The sequence below is a fragment of the Clytia hemisphaerica genome, unplaced genomic scaffold, assembly GCF_902728285.1.
Source record: "Clytia hemisphaerica strain Z4C2 unplaced genomic scaffold, Clytia hemisphaerica genome assembly, whole genome shotgun sequence".
Taxonomy (NCBI): domain Eukaryota; kingdom Metazoa; phylum Cnidaria; class Hydrozoa; order Leptothecata; family Clytiidae; genus Clytia; species Clytia hemisphaerica.
In genome coordinates, this window is record NW_027103974.1 from 1056903 (window position 1) to 1077090 (window position 20188).

A 20188-nucleotide genomic window follows, 5' to 3' on the forward strand; every position below is an offset into this window, starting at 1 on the left:
AGCTTTCTTTGTTTGATGAACAGGTTTTGGTTTGCATTCGCTTCCATACGGTAATTTGTGTTAAGGATGAAAATATCTGCGAATACACCTTTTTACGGTTAGCTGCTTTGTATAAAAAGTCACCAAAATTTCGAGTAAACAAACCAAAATTTCCAGAGCACAGAAAGCACATTTTTCTCATAGAAAAGATATGACAGAATGTTGAAAAAGTTATACAAAGAATAAAAATCACTACAAAATTTCTTTGGTTTGAAAGTCTCTTGACAACTAAAGCAAAGAAAATATTCAAGAAAGTATGAATCAACACGAATCAATGAGATATTATAAGGGTTACTTTCCCAGTAAGCAGTACTTTTTTCGGGATATTTTGCTTCATTTAGTATGATCGGGGGAGAGAGAAAAAGTGAATCTAACCTTTTCTTTGTTCTCTGAAATAGCCAAAATATGTAAGTAGTTGATATGAAGAATACTTATAAGTAGTTTTGACTCGATAGCTCATTTAAGATTGACCACTTTTTGCATTGTTATGTCTGATTGTGTTATTGCTTGGTCGAACCACGCCACTTCTCCGAAGCAATCTTCTGCATGCTGTCTTCAATTCTGGATCTTTCAAAATATATATAAATGGATTACAACAGGAGTTGGATAGCCCAATATGCGTCATGATCTGAAATGTATACGTCAAAAGATCATCCGATACTAGCTCAGGCTTGGATTGTTGGACCAATGAAATGATAATAAAAATTATTGTAGGAACAAAAGCGGCCAAATAGAACATGATCAAAGTGAGCACTTTCCTTGCTAAACGTTGTGATTTTTTAAGCCTCTTTTGTGTTTCGATGTTGTTGTTCCCAGTTGCCGATAATTCACTGAGACGTCTTCCGCTCTGTTGGAAGGCTTTCCAAACGAAGTAGTAACTGGTCGATAGAAGGATGACGGATACAATTATGATTAATGGACTTGCAAGATAATAAACTAGAGACTTAAAAATACATATTATCGAAAAGATAAGCATTACAAGCCAATATGAAGCCATGGTGATGTAGATTTTTCGATCTGTTAAAATGTCATTGTAGCGAGAAGATTTGGTGATCAGAATATTAGAATTAGAATTAGATCTAGATCAGATTAGAATAATTGAACACGTGGGACAACTTACCATCCAAAGAGTGAAAAAAGTGAAAAAATAAATGACCACACAAGTTGATGTGTCTGATTTTTGACTAAAATTGACCAACCAGATTGCCAACGGCAAACATACATACAGTAGCCAACTATACAATCACTAATAGCAAGCGGTGTTAAAATCCTGTTCGTTTTTGATCGTTGTGAAGGTTGCCATTAAACGATGAGACAAAACGTGTTTCCAAGAGCTGCGATGGCTCCAGATAAGCTATAAATGACTGTAGCAATCAATTGCGCTGCTTTTGGGAGTAAAAAGTATATAAGATACGTGTACATGATTTTGTTGAGAAAGTGAGTCCGCCTCCTTGGATGTTTTTTCTCTTGTGATAGTGGTCAGTAAAAATCTATTCATAAAGTAAGCTTCCAACTTTCAACTGATTTCAAACCTTTTGCTTTTGAGTCTAACTACATTTCACCTGTTCCTACAAGGACGACTTCTTTGCTTCCAGTCTAGATTGAAATTGGGTGCGGTAATTCATTTCAATCACCTTTTTATTCAAACTTTTTCTCCATCTCCAAAAAAAATTTCGAAATTTCTTCAAAATATCTATTTAGTGCAATAATAGCCCTCAAATAACTCAATAGAAACAAGTGTTTTATCAAAGTGTTGATAATTTATTATTCGATATATGATTTCGACCTGTGCTTTTCACGGTAGACATTCTGCGGACTCCCTAATTTTTTTCAATTTTCACGCATTCACGCAACCGAAAATGCCGATTCACGCATTCACGCGAACCGCTGGGGGCCCCATTAAGTGTAAAAGTTAAATTTGAGAAAAAAATACAAATAGACCTAAAACTTTGAGATTTAAGTTACTGGGAAAAAATTTTATAATGGAAAACCTTGTAAAAACACCAAAAAAAGTTAGAAAAGGTACAGAAACAAAATTAGAGTAAAAGTAAATTTCACCCACATTCTGAGGGGCAAACACCTAGTTTTTTTTGCAAAAAGATAAAGGGCAAGGTTCTCTAAAAAGTGGCTCGAGCAGTTTTATTCGGAAAAATTTCTTTGGTCGTAAAAATCGGATTTTCTTATTTGGGGAAAAAGAGCTTTTCTCGAGATTGGATTGATATTTTTTTCTGATTTTTTTGCACTTTGATATAAAATGATAATATTTAAAATCTGATGAAGCCCGATTTTCAAAAAATAATTTGTTTGGGCAAATTCGGGCCAAAATGTGCCTAAAAATTGAGTTTTCTGGACTTTGTATGAAATTGCTTCATCATTTTTATCTAATTTTTTGGACTGCTTACTACACTTTCTTACTCTCTTCCTATTTGTTTTATTTTTATCTGATTCTCATCATCAGGTAGGTCCATTCAGCATGTTGCTTGTTTTTTTATAAATCCCCATTTGAATTCTATTGTTTTCGAGCCTGAAGTTCAGTGGGGATGGAAAGAATAGCACAATGTTTTGCAATGAAGATTTTCTTATCGGATTATTTTTGGCGGGACAAAGATGAGAGTGTAATTTTCCACTGGAAACGATATTTTCACTAATTTTTCAGTGGGAAGGGGTCCCTGTGGGTGTGTTTTCTTTATTTTACTAAAATAAGCTTACGGTCACACTTACGGTATGATTAAATATATATTGTATAGATCTTCTCTTTACAGAAAAGTGGAGAGCTAAGATTCAAAGGAATATAGATTTCTTAGAACCTCAATTTCAAGCTCTAAAATATTCCTCCGTATTCTATCGAACCTCAATATTTCCCAGCAGGGAAAATATCCTGGTTGTTCTTTGTCCCTAATCCTTTTACAGGATACTAAGGAACTAATAATGGCACTTGCAATTCTTTTAGTGAACGCTCTTTTTGAAAATAAAACTGATTTATTTATCCAGGTCGAGCACTAGATTTAGTACGAACAGAAGTGATAGACAACACCAGAGACGTTGGAAAGATAGTTGTGATTGTGACTGACGGATATTCAACTGATGATATTCGAACACCTTCTAAACAACTTCAAGATAATGGTGCTATCATCTTCGGTGTGACTTTTGGACCTGATTCTCCTTCCAAGCAATGCAGAATGAAAGGATTGACATCAAACCCGGCATCGAAGTATGGTGCCATGGTCAATTATGATCAATTAGTTGAACAAGCTGAACCAATGAAACCTAAAATATGTAAAGGTATCCAAAACATACAAACTACAGTGGAATCTCTAAAACTCGAAAAACGGAGTGGAACCAGAAATTCTTTTCGAACTTACTTTCTTATTTTTTACATGAGATTGTGAGCTGGGTATTGCTTTTATTTCTAAATGAGTTGTTAATTACAGCTGAGTCTCCATAACTTGAACACGTACAGGGAACACAAATGTTGAGATATGGAGTAAGGTTTATACACTAGGACCACTGTTAAATTTTCATTTTTCTCTTCACAGAGGCGACCGCCAAGTATAATCTTCACCAACGATTAGAGAAAATGAAATTGATGTTTCCATTGGATAAAGGTATTATCAAACATGATAAATTGTTTCAGTGTTATGCTAAAGTTTTCTTACTACGAGTCTTGATTACATTGGCGTTTTGAAGGGGGGCCTCTTTGAACTATAGTAAAGATTTGATGGGCTGCATATTTGATTATGATCTTACTGCTGAGAATGAAAATTATTCGTTTATTATGAAACTTTAATAGTTTGCTTGTATGATACTTCTTCTGGTTTTGGCTTGTCGGCCTATGTCCTCGACCAGTTTACAAAATACTGACGTTATATGTTTAATAGTATGGAGAAAAGAATTAAGAAACCAATGATTTCATGTTTTAGCATGTCGTTTTCCAGCCCGCAATGCAGTCTTTTTTGGGTAAAGCCTATAAAGGACGAGAAAATATATAAAAATACGGATTTTTTTTCAGTGAAAAAGATGAACAACAAGTTAAAAGATGAAATGTTGGAAGAGATGAATCAATATCGTCATATGCATAGTTCCGTTGCTTTATCATGGTCTGACCAGTCATGTAAAGTTGCTCAACAATGGGCTCAATACCTTGCAAGTGAGAAAGAGTAAGTCCGGCGGACAAAATGAACGATTCAGAGGCTTCCTAAATACTGGGTTTGACTCTACCAGAGTCGAATAAGCTATTTCATTACGGTCGAAAGGAATTATGTGTGATCAGGACCATCGCTTCAATAACGCTCTGGGTATGATACTCCCTGGGTATGAAAAGTTTTCTAAATGTTTGGCCAATAGCCAACAACCATTTGTTCTGTTTACTTTTGATTCCTTTCAAGCCTTTCATGCCTTTCATCATTAAAAGCTAATGATTTGAGATAATCAATTTCTGATATCATTCGTATTCTCAGGTTAATGGAGAAGCCAAGTACGCGATTCGGACAAGCTTTATTCGTCAGTGATGCGAATGACAACGATTTCAGTGTTAAGAGAGCCGTCAAATCATGGTATAATCAGATCATCGATTATGATTTCGAAAATAAAGTCATTACAGAGAAGAATAAATACTTCACACAACTTGTATGGCGTTCTGCGTCCTTTGTTTGTGTTGGGAAGGCGGAGGATGAGACAGGCAAATCCTATATTGTGGCTTTCTTTGATGTGTCGGCACTGGATGATGGTGATGGTGATGGTGTTAGTTGTAATGTACTTCCTGTTAATAGTGAGTAGTGTACATTTGTTTAGCGGTTACAAGCGGCTGTGACAGTCAAAAATTCCCGCGTTAAAGTTCAGCTTCGGCCCAATACACGAGAACTACTTCACTTCAAAGTGAACACTCACCCATGGTCAGTGTTTTTTCTCTAACATCTGAGATAAAAATTGTACTTTTTTATGTGAATTCTATCCTAAAGTTTTATCAATCTTAAGTCCTTTTCTTCCATATGGAATTTGTACAAGAAAACTTGTAGGGAGGGGATTTTAAATCTAGTTTTACCGAGATTCTTCGCTTTGAATTGAATATTAAAAGACGACCATTTAAATAAGATCGAAGTACTTCATTTACTAGAATATGGGATCCTCAAAACAATTCTAAGACCTATGTATTTACTTGAAATTCTACTATACTGCATCACAGACCACTGCAAAACTTCAGGTAGTATCTAAGTAGCACGAATCCGTTAGTGGATGCCAACAGCTTAAAATTCCCCACACATTCCATGATCTATTTCTTTTTTTTTAATGTAGACTTTGGTCAATCAGAAGCATCCGGCGCATGCGCGACAGGCTACACATCACAAGAAGGATTTTGTTACAAATTTTTCGCGGACAAGAAGACATGGGAAGAAGCTTCAATGGCATGCGCGTCTGAAAAATCTTCTCTCATTTCCATCACAAATACGAACGAATTCACATTGGTTGGGAACACCATGGAACAAATGAACGCGCAAGAAGCTTGGATTGGATTGAATGATAGGTAAAACCTAATGGGTTCATTACAAAGTGTGCTAATAGCCTTGTAGAATTTTGAAGCTCTACACGTTTTTTATAAGAACAAACTATATAAGAACTTTAGGTTCCGATTACCAAAATAACAAGAATAAGTTAAGAACAATTTAAGGCTTTAGGAACTCTAAAAGCACCCAATTTAAGAAATTGCATTAAAATACTCTCAAATTGTATTGTAAAATTTAGAACATGTTAGCAACATTTTTAGCCTTAAAACTGCCGAAAAGTTTTTAATGTTCCTTTAAAGGTGTACTTGGAGGAATAGGAAAAGGAATTTTTTGCACTTCGTGAAGACTTCGAGAGATTTTGTGAACACTAAATCAAGATCTTTAGATTCTTCGCTTTGCATTATTTGGTATATATATTACACCAACATTTACGTTTTAGAGTGCGCGAAAATTCACTTCAATGGACTGATGGTTCTTCGCCTACTTTTAACGGTTGGGTGAACCCTCCAATTAAAGACAAGACGAAAAGATGTGTTCTTTATGATAAGAACGGAGCATTTGAGAAAAATCTCTGCCAACAGAAATTACCTTTTTTTTGTAAAACAGTGCAACCGAGTAAGTTTAATCAAAGTAATAGCGATTTATTCTCTCCAATTCGATTTCTAACGGGAAAATAAATTTGTTCGAATTTACAGCTCAAGATCGTGAAAGTTTTTAGTTTCCAAATTCTATGTTATGATTAGCTCTCCAGGAGCCAGAATCATTTGCGCAAATAATGGACGTAATACAATCGCTCTGGGAAATAATTTTGTGAGTGCTATCGGAATGATACCAAACAAACAAAGAGACCTGGGTTCCAGGGATTTACACAGTCTTCATTTAGGCGAACTGAATTAGTATTTCTCAAAATATATTTTTTCTTATTCTAACAATCATTTCAGCAATAAGTCTTTCCACAGTGACCATCAATTATCCAATGGATGAATGGACCAATGAAATCGCACTTGGAACATCACCACAAATTGCTGTTATCACACAACGAACACATTCGCTGGTATGGAGAAAACCAGTTTATTGTTATATTGTGCAAACATTGTTCGAGACTTAGAACAATGTTACCAATGGGTAAAAGGGTGAACGGTTGGAAACACTACAAATGGTTTTAAGTACTTTAACTTACTTCTGGAACGTAGAGTTTAACATGAGACTTAAGACTTAAGAGAGGATCCAAAAGCACAAAATTGTTCAAAACAAAGAAGCCACTGACTCCCGTCAAAATCAAAATATCCAATGAAATAAAGACACTCCTTCTCACAGACCCGGTAGAATTGTTTCAGCCAGTGGGGATAAAAATAACGGACTGAAACTCGATTAGGCCTTAGGCTTCCGCTTATCTTTTAGCGAAAAAGGTTTCTTATAGGAAGTATGTCTATAGAGGTCTGCTATTCAGACTAAAACTCGATGGGATTGATATTCCCATATTTTCAATGGCTTGGAATTTAAATTCTTTTTTTTTTAAGTCAGAAAATTTAAGTGGGAATGGGAAAAATTATAGTAAATACTTTGCAGTGAGAATTGGTTTACTTGATTATTTTCAGTGGGGACAAAAATTGGAGAATAATTTTCCACCGAGAACGATATTTGGGCCAATTTTTCCAGTGGATCTGTGAGAAGGGGGTGTGTAAAGTGGAAATCGCAATTCTCGCCTAAACTTTAAATTCTGAAAAACGTTAAAATACCTAAAACTATCAATATATTTACTTCATTGCAAACTCATAAATTGGCTTCGCAAAAATATTGAACATGCTCCGTATGTTGTAATGTACCAGTACGACACTAAAAGTCTTCCTTACGAAAACCCATACATAAGACATAATTTTATATCATTAAAATACCTTATTACTATTTAGATTTCGACGGTTTATGGTGATTCCAATAACTGTTTACAATCTGCGATCGTAAAATCACTCAGGTAAGACCATGAATATTTCTAGATCACGATTTAAAAAATTTCGAATTGGACATTTTTGTCGTAGATTTGTCTTTTAAAATGTTTTTGATTCATTCTTTAAAAATCATACACGAATGGTTATTAGCAAAAGATTGCAAAAACAAAAGATTTTCAATAAAGGAAGTATTAGTCCTTAATTCTTTGGGAAAACTTTTTTCTATATCAGGGGTCACTTGAGTGTCTACGTTGACGTGGAGTTACATTTCGGAACAACTTGTCCAACAGACCCATTGAAACCTCTGAAAGATGTCGTTTTTACCGAAGATTGCTCGGGATTCATTTGCGATCTTGCCGATGCTCAAATCATGTCAGGTAAACTGATGTTGAGTTTTAAAATCCATTCATTATGCTGATATTATTTTTACCCCACAATGTCACAAAATACACTGTGGCACATTATATGTAACTTTGGTTATTTTCAGATGACAAATATGTTTTGCATGAAAAATGTTCTTGGAAATCCTGGGTGACGTTAATTCTGGAAATAAAAACTTTTAATAATATATAAAAATTACGCCTTTTGATTGGATCTCTTTTCTTTTTAGGATTGCCACAGATGCAGTTGAATTCAACATTCCAATCACAATGTGAAAAAGAATATCTTCGAAACCTTGCAATGCTTCAAATCAACCAACAACAACCATCTCAGCAGCAGTATGTGGCTCCACAACCACAACCGCCTCCACCACCTCCACCACCTGCCATGGAAGGTAGAGTAGACTTTAGACCGGGAGACTCTCAATTGATTAAAAAGCAATGAATTTCGACAGAGTCTTTTTAAAAAGTCTCATGCAAATATGATGTAATCATGTCATGTCATAACAACACCCCCTTCTCACAGCCCCGGTAGGATTTTTTCAGCCAGTGGGGATAAAAAATGGACTGAAACTCAATAGGGATTGATATTCCCATATCTTTTATGGCTGCGGATTTCAATTCTTTTGTTTTAAAGTAAAAATATTCAGCGGGGATGGGAAAAAGTATAATATCTTGCAGTGAGGATTGGTTTATTTGATTGTTTTCAGTGGGGACAAAAAATGGAGGTTAATCTTCCACTGCGACGATATTTTGGCCAGAGTCTGTGAGAAGGGGGTGTACAACACATGCAATGACAATATGCTCACTTAAAATGTGATTAAACCGTCACGAAATGAGTTAAGGATTTGGTTTATTTAAATATGTTTACTGCACATACTTAAATTGAAAAACCACTGCCTTCAAATCGTTCAAAACACCAATAGAATATTACTGTTTAGGTAAGTGTGATTTCAGTTACTGCATACTTTAATCTAATTATATTTCCAGTGACCTCTTCCATCGATATGAACTGTCCCTCAACTTGTGGTGTAATCTGTAGTAGCACATGTCCAGCATCTTGCTGTTCAACACAACATTGGAAAAAACGCGCTGCTTTTGATCGTATCAAACGAACCAATCACAAAGCAAGAAAGAATAAATCGTCCAATAAGAAGGCTGGAAAGAAATCACGTGACAACATTGAGAAATGGGATTCTGAAAACCAGATGGTTTTTGAACTCTAATAGTTTAACATTCTGAAATCTTTACTCAAGTTCTCAGATCTCTAGCAAATCAAAGGTTTTTATTTTACTTTATTTAAAGGCATAATTTGTGAAGACGCCCACCCAGACATCTTATAAAACTTTTATTTTTTCAACCCGCCGTGATGTGTATTTTTCTACTGTTGTCAAATTTGGTTAAGTCAACGAGATTAATTATGGTCATTACTTTTTGATCTACTTTTTTCATGGTATTGTTATATATGGCAATTGTATTTAGATAATCTTGTTAGCATAAAGGTATTTTGATTATTAAATATATATTTTTGATACGGTAAAAGCATTACGATTGTGGCAAAAAATCATTTCGAAAAATGCAGAAAAATTATGAGGTCATGTCTAGCAATATCATACAGTTTTACACATAATTATCATCCGGTTATTTCGTTGAGATTTTTCTTTTGTTGATTTTTTTATCAGCTTGAACCAGTGGTGTATTCTCAAAGGGAAATTATATATATTAGTTACAGTAGTACGATGCGCAAACCGCTTATTAAAATAGAAACTTAAGAAACAGTGGAAACAATGAACATCTGCCTTATCTATTTTGGTATTTTGGTTTCCACATGAGGCTTTTGTTTTCATTTTGTATCCTGTTGTAATACATTTTGTTTAAAAATCTAAGAAGTACTTTGATCATTGAGTTTAAAGCCCCGAGGGAGCTAGAGATGAATCTTTAACCATTCTCAAGCAAGAAAAAGTGGAGCCTTAAGATTTGAGGCTTTGAAGTCAATGACTTTGATGCCCCTTAAATATAAATCCCTCATTCGAATTCTATTGTTCCAGTCTAACTTAGTAATATATTTCTAATTCATTTCATAGTATGCGTGATTATTACTATTACGGAATTGCCAACATCCCAATTGCTATCATTGGCCTCATCATCAATTGTTTGGCTTTATACTGCATGTGGAAACTTTTCCACAATCGAGGATTTGGATTATCAAATGCTAATTGTTTTTTATTGGCATTAAACCTATGGGACACCTTAACGTGTTTAGTTATTATACCAGCTAAATGTGCTTATTACATGGAAAACAAATGTTTAGATGATCAACCTGGCATTTTCAAATATACTGCAGCAATTAACACCTATTGTTCGAGTTTCTTCATAGCTTTGATTGCTTTTAACCGATATCTAGCCTTTTCAAGGCCGTTCAAGCACCAATCAATTTTGACAAGGGAACGTGTATTAGTTCTATTGGCATTTGCTTTAGGAATGGGTCTAGTGGTTCCAATTATGTTGTTTTTTCGTTTACGGTGTTTTAGGATTTTGTGCATGATAATCGCCATCTTGCTAATGTGTGCAATTCTTATTTTTTACGGCCTAATTTTAAAAAGTGTTGAAGATTCGCGATCAGCTGTTCGTTCATTCCGTCATAACAACGAAAATAGAATCCAAGGACGTCAAAGACGTATCAATTTAAACGTCGTCATGATTCTGACGGCATATATTACGTCACTGAGCTGCCAATATGGTTTTGTATTGAATCACATGATCAAACAAACAACACAGTCACAAGTAGACATTGATATTGGTACTTTGATTTACAACATGAACTGTGTTTGTAATCCAATGATATATGTACTAAGAAGTTCTTCTTATAGACGTGTTTTGAAAAATCTATTTGGTTGCAGACGACGTAGAATTCGAAATGGAGTGAGGAGAAATAAAATTTTTGTTCTCGAGCTGCCCCAATGTTTACCTGCTGCCATCAAGAGTTGCTAAAGCTATAACAAAAATATTAGAATACACAAAAAAATTAAAAAACGTATGATTGGACTCGTGACTAGCCTCTTATCCCTATTATTTAACGATGCTGTTTAAGTTGATACCATGAACACCACACTACTACAGCTTAGCTTTCTCTGAAATTCAAGCTGTGAAGACAAACTGCAAAGACTTTATCGTACATTTTTCAATCACATTAGTATCCAAAGAATGGAAGATGGAGAGCACATATCCCCATGTTGAGCTTAAGTAGATTGTATAATTCTCTATTTGCAATTATTTAATACTCTTCCGAGCCTTGAAGTGTGGTAGAACTAAAACTAATCCCCATGTTGAGTTTTTAAGTAATCCGAGACTTATAATGTGGCAGAACTAAAACTTGACCTTGAAAAAAAATCCACACTATCTTTCTTGGTACCGTTGGAAATGGAATTTTATGTGCTCAGAGCCTCACAGTCAGGCCCTTGGGGAAAAGTATTGGTGAAATAATAAACAGTAAGGTCCCATCCTGGCAATGGTAGGTGCCTTTTAAAAGAATACCCCTGTCTCAAAAGAACTGACCGTGAAAGGGGGGATTTCCCAACAAACATTTCTTAAAACCACAATCAATTAAAGAGTGTCATATATGATATCAAATGGGCCTAGGGAAAGGCGGCATGTACTAAAAGACGGATCGACGGATCGACGGATCAACGGATCGACGGATTACTAAAACACGGATCGTCGTATTTCGGATTACTAAAAGACGGATCGTCGTATTTCGGATTACTAAAAGACGGATCGTCGTATTTCGGATTACTAAAAGACGGATCGCCGTATTTTAAATTACTAAAACACGGATCGTCGTATTTTTAAAATAGAAAGCTATAGTCTGTTCTTTGGTCTGAAATAGTGTGAAATATCATTTGAATTAATCAGCAGGACCCACCATAGTTGGGTCCGACTAGGAAAATTTTAGAAAATATAACTTCTTAGACTAGCTAAAATCCTTCTAAATTGAGTCAAAATGACTCTCTTGATTGGCATATTAACAGAAAAATAAGCTTTTGAACTTTCCGAAAAGAAAGATTTGCGCCGCAGGCAAAAAAAATCAAAAATTGAAATTACTTTGACGATTTTGAAGTAGAAACAGTAGAATTCAATCTGAACGACCATTAGAACTTGAAATTTGTACCTTTATACAGTGCATTGAGAAAAAAACACACCCTTACAGTGCATTTTGGTTATTTCGATAAAACACACCCTTAGGGTCCGCACATACCCGTCGGTCGTTTCGTCCTTTATTAGATAAAATTCAAAGGAATCAAGTAACAACAAAGTCAAGCAAGAAATTTTATACTCTTTTTACCTTTAAGAATATCAAATTTGTGCATTATGGATATAATTCAACTCCCAAATTATCGAATGTAATTAAAGCTGTAATTACCATATGATTAAAAAAAGTCTTCTTTTTTTATTGGACTTTATTGCATTATGTCAAAGAATAAAAAGATAACAAGAAAAGAGATGTGTTTACACGAGGACGATCCGTGTTTTAGTAATCCGAAAAACGACGATCCGTGTTTTAGTAATTTAAAATACGGCGATCCGTCTTTTAGTAATCCGAAATACGACGATCCGTCTTTTAGTAATCCGAAATACGACGATCCGTGTTTTAGTAATCCGTCGATCCGTTGATCCTTCGATCCGTCGATCCGTCTTTTAGTATATGCCGGGAAAAGCGAAAGCACGAAAGACGCCCTTTGGCGAAAGCCCATAAAGACAGCGCTGACTTTCAAACTCTTTAAATAGCTTTGATAGGTTTGCAGTGTTGCTGACAACCAGTACAATGCTAAAAAACTTATCTATCTAAGCGTAAGGGCAAAAGAGTACACTTGAGGCTTGATTTTACAAAAGTCTTCCCCAAAAAGGGCCTCACTCGAGCATGTTAATCCACATAAAACTCTGCTTTCAACGGTACTGACCAAGGTAGTGCGGATAAATTTTACTCGAAAAATCGTGTTCGAGATTTTGATTTATTTTTGAAGTATGATTATTTATTTTTGATTTATTTTTAATTTGATTAATTTTTGATTTATTATTGTTCGAGATTATTTTGGTGATTTAATTCTTGCAAGTACTTAGATTGCCATGGTTACTTTTGTTCTCGCTGAGTACGCTCACTCGAGTGGGGCGTTGAGTGAAATCGGGATTTGTACCTTCACAGCATGATATGTAATAATCATCAAACGCTTTTTGGATACTTATGGTATCAACTTGATGATGCTAAGGTGGGGTTAATGTCTGCTCTCAAAGGAATGTGGATATTTTACATTTAATTTATCATTTAATTCATCTCAGATGATATGAAAAACTTAAGGTACCTTAAGAATCTTCCTTACTTGTAGCATAGTATAAGAAAGCCGCGGCTGGAATATGTACCGCATTGTCTTTTCAGTTAATTGTTGTTCCATCTCTGTCTCCGAGCTTTATAAGAACATCAAGATGCTCAGTTTATTATTGGTAGATAGTTTTTGAAATTTTTCTCTTATTTTCCTTCACAAAAAGTGTTTTTGTTGCTAGATATCTTTGAATCTGTACCCAATAGAACACTTGAACTAATTTTGGACAAATTTTAGGGGTATTTTGTGGAAACAATAGTTTTTCGCCAAAATTGAAATTATAAGAACTATATTCAAGATGACAACTTTCCTGTCAGTTTAAATGATAAATTTTGAAGGTGCTGGCTTGAAATTTTCACAGTATTATCTTGATGTACTTTTTCATTAATTTCTAAAAAGATTTCACTGAAATATTGTGAAGGCATTTCGAGGCACCTCATTAATTTTCGAGTTCTTTCAGCCCAGCCATTTTGTGCTTGTTTCAATTTCTTAGTGTTGATTTTTCCTTTACAATGATTTTATAATACAAGTGTATTATCAAGGGCATATCATTAATGTCTAAAACGCACTGAGAAGTAAGTATTAACGACAAACTAATAAAATTTACCATTAAAGATGCTACATTACTGATTTCTTGATCAACAAATAGTCATCAAATACGACAGAGATAGAACAACAGAAATTCAGATGTTATCATTCCAGCCGCGGCATTCTTATACTATGCTTGTAGTTCAAAGTTTTGACACGACACTTTATAAAATATGCAAACATTTGAAATGTCTGATTTTGATTTTTTATTATCTTTCTTAAAAGGTCTGGAGCCACTTGAACCATTTTTCATCAAAAAGAGAAACATTTGAAAAACTGAAACACGCAAAAAGTTTCACTCTCGGTTTCACTTTGATTGATGAAAAAGTTGATACGTCAAAGAGGCCCCCCTAGTCGACCCTCAATTCACGTATTCACGAGCGAAAAAAAACATTTTCACGTTCACGCGCCAATTTTGCTTTTATATCTTTTGTTAAAACGATTGTGACCTTATTGGGTTAAATATATGACCTTTTTATGGTTTCTTTAAGCAGTTTGACCTATTTTTATGCCAAACATTTTCGCCAATACAAAGTTTTTTGCAGCTTTGTGACCTAATTCTCGATAGCGTCGACCTTTTAAGGCATTTTTTACAGCTATTTGAGCTTTAATAAAGCAATTTTTTAGGTCTGCCGCGCCAAAGTTACAAAGAACTACCCCTCTGGCGTAGGGTGGACATTTGGTGTTGGATTTTATTACTCGCAGACCCGTAAGAAATCTTTTTAAATTTCAAATCGAGTTTGTGCCAATCATGGTTTGAGAAGCCATAGACTTCAACACAAGCTTCAAAGAGGTGGAGCGGTAGTACAAGCAGAGGACACAAATTCCAATATTTGACCCGTATTTCATGGAAGAAAATGTTTTGAAAACAATAGCGCGAGCGAAGCGAGCGCGAAACTTCTCAAAATTTTTCGCCTTTTGTGACTGAAAAACAGCGTTAGTCAAGTCTGCCTTGTTTGGTCGTACATAATTTTTTTGAAAATCTTTGATTTTATTTAACACTGACCGATTGTTGGCAAAAATCTGGTGCGGCGATCGACGTACCTGCCGTACCCGGTGCGGCGTTCCAGAGTTTCGCCAAAGAGAAAACTTTTAAAATTTAGAATGCCTAGATTTGAAAACGCATCATGTGCATTATCTATGAGAATTATTTTTTAATTGCTTGATGCATGTATACAAGATGTTTTAGAACTACCCTGAACTATCTACTTTTGCAAATTATTGAAGGAGTAAAAATCCTCTAAGTCTCTAAGTTTAACGCAGTATCGAGCGCAGTATCATTTTGTGTATTGTATTGTGTAGTAACAAATAAGTGACTACGCAGAGACGACCATTAACGACGCTCTCGTTGGATGCAGTATTTGCATCACAAAAATTGTCACTAAAAATGAAAAATACGCCCTCACAAAATTAACAAAAATATTTGTTTAGATATCTTTGAGAATTTTAATGTCATAAATTTGATTATTATTTGAATGACTTTACCATGACAATAAGTTTATATGACAATAGATTAATCCAAGACTAGACGAGCGAAGCGAGCAAGAAAAATTTACAGATTTACGTATCACAGTGGGCCCAGAGGTGGAAATAGGGAAAAAACGAAAGTTAAAATTTTGCTTTAATAATATGATTTATGGAATCTTGAATAAATTTCTGATAAGATGCCAAAGTTTCAAGTCTGTATCTGATCTGTAACTCAAGTTATGTGGCTCCAAAGTTGACTGAAAACCACATTTTGATGAAAAATCAAAAAAAGTGAAAAATGCACATTTTTGAAGATTCAGATCTAAATTCAGCTTGTAAATCAGTTCTTTTGTGTGATAACCTTTAGAGACATTATATTCTAAAGGGAAATTGCTTAAAAGTAAGTATAAATATCCAAGAACGAGAAAAAATTCAAATTTTCAGTCAAAATTCTCATCACGAAAATGCTTAAGGTAACCACAAATGTCCAAATATCTCAAAAACCGCTAAGTGTCACATATCAAACCATATATGTTTTGAAAACTACAGACACTAACCTTTCCAAAAATGCTGGAGTTTCGATGTGACACTTAGCGGTTTAAAAGTTCAAATTTTGCCTGCATTTTCCAAGCTACAAATCCCAATTTTCATGAAAAATCTCAAAAGAAAGTCAAAATTTGAAGTTTACTATTTTCTAACTCATGTAATGTGACCCTAGAGCTCCACTAATGCCTTAATAATACAAAAAATGTAAGAAATACTATCTTGTTGTTCGCCCACTCCCTATTTCCAAACTTTTGTCCTCTGGGCCCAGTGTGCGTATTTAGGTCTTAGATAGATTTTTAGAGTTTCCTTGTGTTTTAGGCAATGATTTGCTTTTCATGTTCACGCTGATATCTCAATTCACGTATTCACGTGCTGAAAAAGTCCAATTCACGTATTCACGTCAGAAAAAAGGCTCATTCACGTGTCACGTCAGCCCCTGGGGGAGCCCCGTCAAAACGGAAACAAAACGTATGTATAGAAATTTTTTTTTTTGGGGGGGGGGCACTCCGGTATGTCCGAGTGTCTCCTCGGTAAAGGCTACTTTCTTGGTTCAGGTCATTAAAATACACGGATTCTTTATGCACGTTGTTTATCCGATGCGTCCACAAGGTCCGTATTTCTGGAAATTGAAACGTGAGCAGTGTGGGTGGTGTGCGGTGAGCAATTTTTCTGAAGATATTTTCCAACTTTTTTACAAAAAAATGTCATAACTATTTTATATGTTTAATTGTGAAGTACTTGATTCGTGAATTTCAAGTAAACAAAATCCTGCCTGTTCCTCCAAGACCCCCATCCAGTCCAGTATATACTACCGTAACTTGATCCTAATGTCGACACCCCTCCTCTCTAATTCCAACACCCTTTTTATCAGCTGAAATTGATAGAAAGATTGAAACTGTTTTTCTTTGCTTAGTGGTCAGAGAGGAATAATCCTTTTGTAATTAGTGATTCAAAGCTTTCATATTACTCATACAGTCTAAACTTTAAACTCCTACCGTGAGAGGTCCTAAATCCGACACCCCTGCCTAATTCTGACCCCCCAAATAACTGTTATGAAAAAAAATTCTATGTTTACAAACATTCCCTCCCCAAGTTGAACGATAAACTCTTGAAATCTAACTCTAACAAGATAGCTGTAATGTCAAGATGTCAATTAATGTAATTAAAAAGTGTTGTGAGTTGTAAAAATAATTACCTTTTATTCTGGATCAGTTGCTCATGTTTAAAACGATATAACAGTTTTGTAATAAAAGTGACTTGTGCGGGAAAAATACGAAACAACTTGGGCTGGTTTCCATCAAGAAACAAACAGACTAAATTGCAAAAATGGGCGCGAAGTTGAAAAAAGGGCGGATGCGGTAGCACTTAATTTGAATAACAAACATTGAAACAATGAGGCGGCAACTATCAACGCCCTCTTTACCACCCAAAAGTCCGGATGTTTATTTACGGAAGGCCCGCAATCAAGCCAAGTGCCAGTGTAAAGTAATAAAAACCAGGCTTGATTATGTAACGTTTCAAAATTAGCACGCTCGTACACAGATCTCTTTTATATTTTCGTGTGCTTTGGAAAATCAAAACATCTCATTACTTTTTATGATGCTGTTACTACTGCTGTCATTTATGACGTTATTTATTGCAACGTTTTATAACGTTGCAATAAAAAAATATGTTTTGTTATAAGAAGCAATTATTGTTATTTGGTTTTCAATTGGTTCAGTGTATCAAATCTCTCAGTTTAGTTGACACTTTGGTATCTTCGTTGCGTCACAGCTAAAGGTTTGTTTTTATTTTAGTTTGTATCTTTGAAAGACCCCCATCGGATTTAGGCAGTGGTGTCGGATTTAGGACCTCTCACGGTATATCAGGATTAGAAACTAGGTTAGTCTTACCTCTTTTATCTTTTCCATTACAACAATACAATGCTGACAAGTTGACACAACACATGTGTACATGTACATTGACAAGTAGTCTCTGAGAGAAGTTTTTATAGAAATCTGCAACAAAAAAATTTCCACCAATGAGGTTGCCGCATCTCAAACGGCCTTTCATTTTGGCACCTGTGGCCTTTCAGTGCCTTGCACGACGGGCGGCTGTAAAATCCCACCCTTCCAAGTTGAACAATAAACTATTGCTAGAACTCTCGAAACAAAACATCTAACAAGATACCGTAACTTGGTCTAATGTCGACATCCCTCCTCTAATCTCGACATCTTTCTTTAGAGATAGGAATAATAGGTAGGTCGGAATCACTGATGGACTCCTCAACTGATTGCTTAGCAAAAAAGATAAGTTTCAATCAGCGATTCCGACCTTCCTATCATTCATATCTCTAAAGAAGGATGTCGAAATTAGAAGAGGGATGTTGACATTAGACCAAGTTACGGTAGCTGTAATTTCAAGATAAAAATAATTACCTTTTATTCTGGATCAGTTGCTCATGTTTAATACGATAACAGTTTTGTAATAAAAGTGACTTGTGCGGGAAAAATACGAAACAACTTAGGCTGGTTTCCATCAAGAAACAAACAGATTAAATTGCAAAAATGGCGCGAAGTTGAAAAAAGGGCGGATGCGGTAGCACTTGATTTGAATAAAAAACATTGAATCAATGAGGCGGCAACTATCAACGCCCTCTTTACCACCCATAAGTCCGGATGTTTATTTACGGAAAGCCCGCAATCAAGCCAAGTGCCAGTGTAAAGTAATAAAAATCAGGCTTGATTACGTAACGTTTCAAAATGAGCACGCTCGTACACAGACCTCTTTTATATTTTCGTGTGCTTTGGAAAATCAAAACATCTCATTACTTTTAATGATGCTATTACTACTGTTGTCATTTATGACGTTGTGCATATTGCAATAAAAAAATATGTTTTGTTATAAGAAGCAATTAGTGTTATTTGGTTCAATTTGTTCAGTGTATCAAATCTCTCAGTTTCGTTGACACTTTGGTATCTTCATTGCGTCACAACGAAAGGTTTGTTTTTATTTTACTTTGTATCTTTGAAAGAAGACCCCATCAGATTTAGGCAGTGGTGTCAGATTTAGGACCTCTCACGGTATCTGTTTCAATCTGTGATCTGTGGCTTAGGTTTTTTCTCATCTTAAATTTACTGAAGAAAGCGGGAATTTGATGCAAGCGTTATAGATTGTCAACAAAGTGCCGTAAAAAATCATTGAATAAAAGAAGAACTTAAAATCTTAAATATTTTCATTTTGAAGAATAGGTGCAAAAAAGTGAAACATAGAAAAATGTTTCATTTTTTATTGCATTAATCGAAATGGGGGATTTGGAAAATTTTCTATGTTTATTTTTTTGCACAAACCCCTGTAACTATGGGCGAGCACCCCGTTGCTAAGATGTTAGCTTGAAATCGAAAATGAAACCACTCAAAACAAAAGTAAAATCGGCCCGTAGTCGAAATCCCGTAATCTTTATTTACGAGTTTAAGTCTATACTGTCATATTATTACTTTCGTATTATTCCCGTTTAAGGCACTTGGTGGTCATTGACCTTGGTTACTGCACAGGCGACTGAGGTTCGATTCCCACTCGCAGCAGTTCACTTGGCAAGTGAATGAACCTTCGCCTGGGTCAACAACCCATGCCATGTAAGGGGAATTGGGTTGTCAGTCCAACGTGCTGACGGGGCACTCATTGAAAGCGTCTATAGTTGCAAAAATAGGCCTCGAAGCCTCCTATCCTGCAACTCAACTAAATAGAAATAGAAATGTCTCTAAAGAAAGGTGTCGGAATTAGATGAGGGATGTCGATATTAGACCAACTTACGGTATGGTGCTGACTTTTCATCTTCTTACTCGAGTGTAGAGTGAAAGTAGATTTTAGGACCCTCTCGGCGCTCCGAAAACTTCCTGAGCTTTCCGGAGTAGCTAAAAAACACTATTTTTCTCTCCGGAAAGTTCAGGAGCTCTTCCAGTGCTTCCGGAGCAAGTGATTTTTAACACGTTAAAACCGTTTAAACATCCCATGTGATGGACTTTGATCAAAAACAAGAAATTATCACGCCCGCGGCCGCGCGTCACTTGAGTTGCAAACATCGTTGATTACATTATATTGATCACATTATATTTGAAAGCATCACTGGTTGCTGCTGGTTGTAATATCAAAAAAATTAAAAAATGTGAGGTTTCACTACCATGAGTCGGTAGATTTTTTAAAAAATACGCCGTTGCTCAGTTAGTTTTCACATGGTTAGCACAGCAAGCCAGGCAAATTTCCAGGATTTGGAGCTGCTACCGTTTTTAATCAAAAGATTGAGTTTAAGAATGTGCCTTAGGCTCGAAAAAGCAGACAGGAGGTCTGGGGCCTTGTAAACAACTGGT

The 20188-nt window shown here is 35.4% G+C and overlaps 1 protein-coding gene across 4 annotated transcripts in view; it reads left to right on the forward strand.

Annotated features, from left to right (window-relative positions):
- Nucleotides 1-9658, forward strand: part of LOC136810661 (uncharacterized) — a 95790-nt gene extending 86132 nt beyond the window's left edge. For all 4 annotated transcript variants that reach the window (XM_067067231.1, XM_067067233.1, XM_067067234.1 and 1 more), the window contains 2 exons: nucleotides 8097-8261; nucleotides 8857-9658. In XM_067067231.1, coding sequence (XP_066923332.1) covers nucleotides 8097-8261; nucleotides 8857-9092 — 401 coding nt within the window. In that variant the 3' untranslated portion in view covers nucleotides 9093-9658. The remainder of the gene's footprint in view (nucleotides 1-8096; nucleotides 8262-8856) is intronic.
- Nucleotides 9659-20188: the final 10530 nt, after the last annotated feature.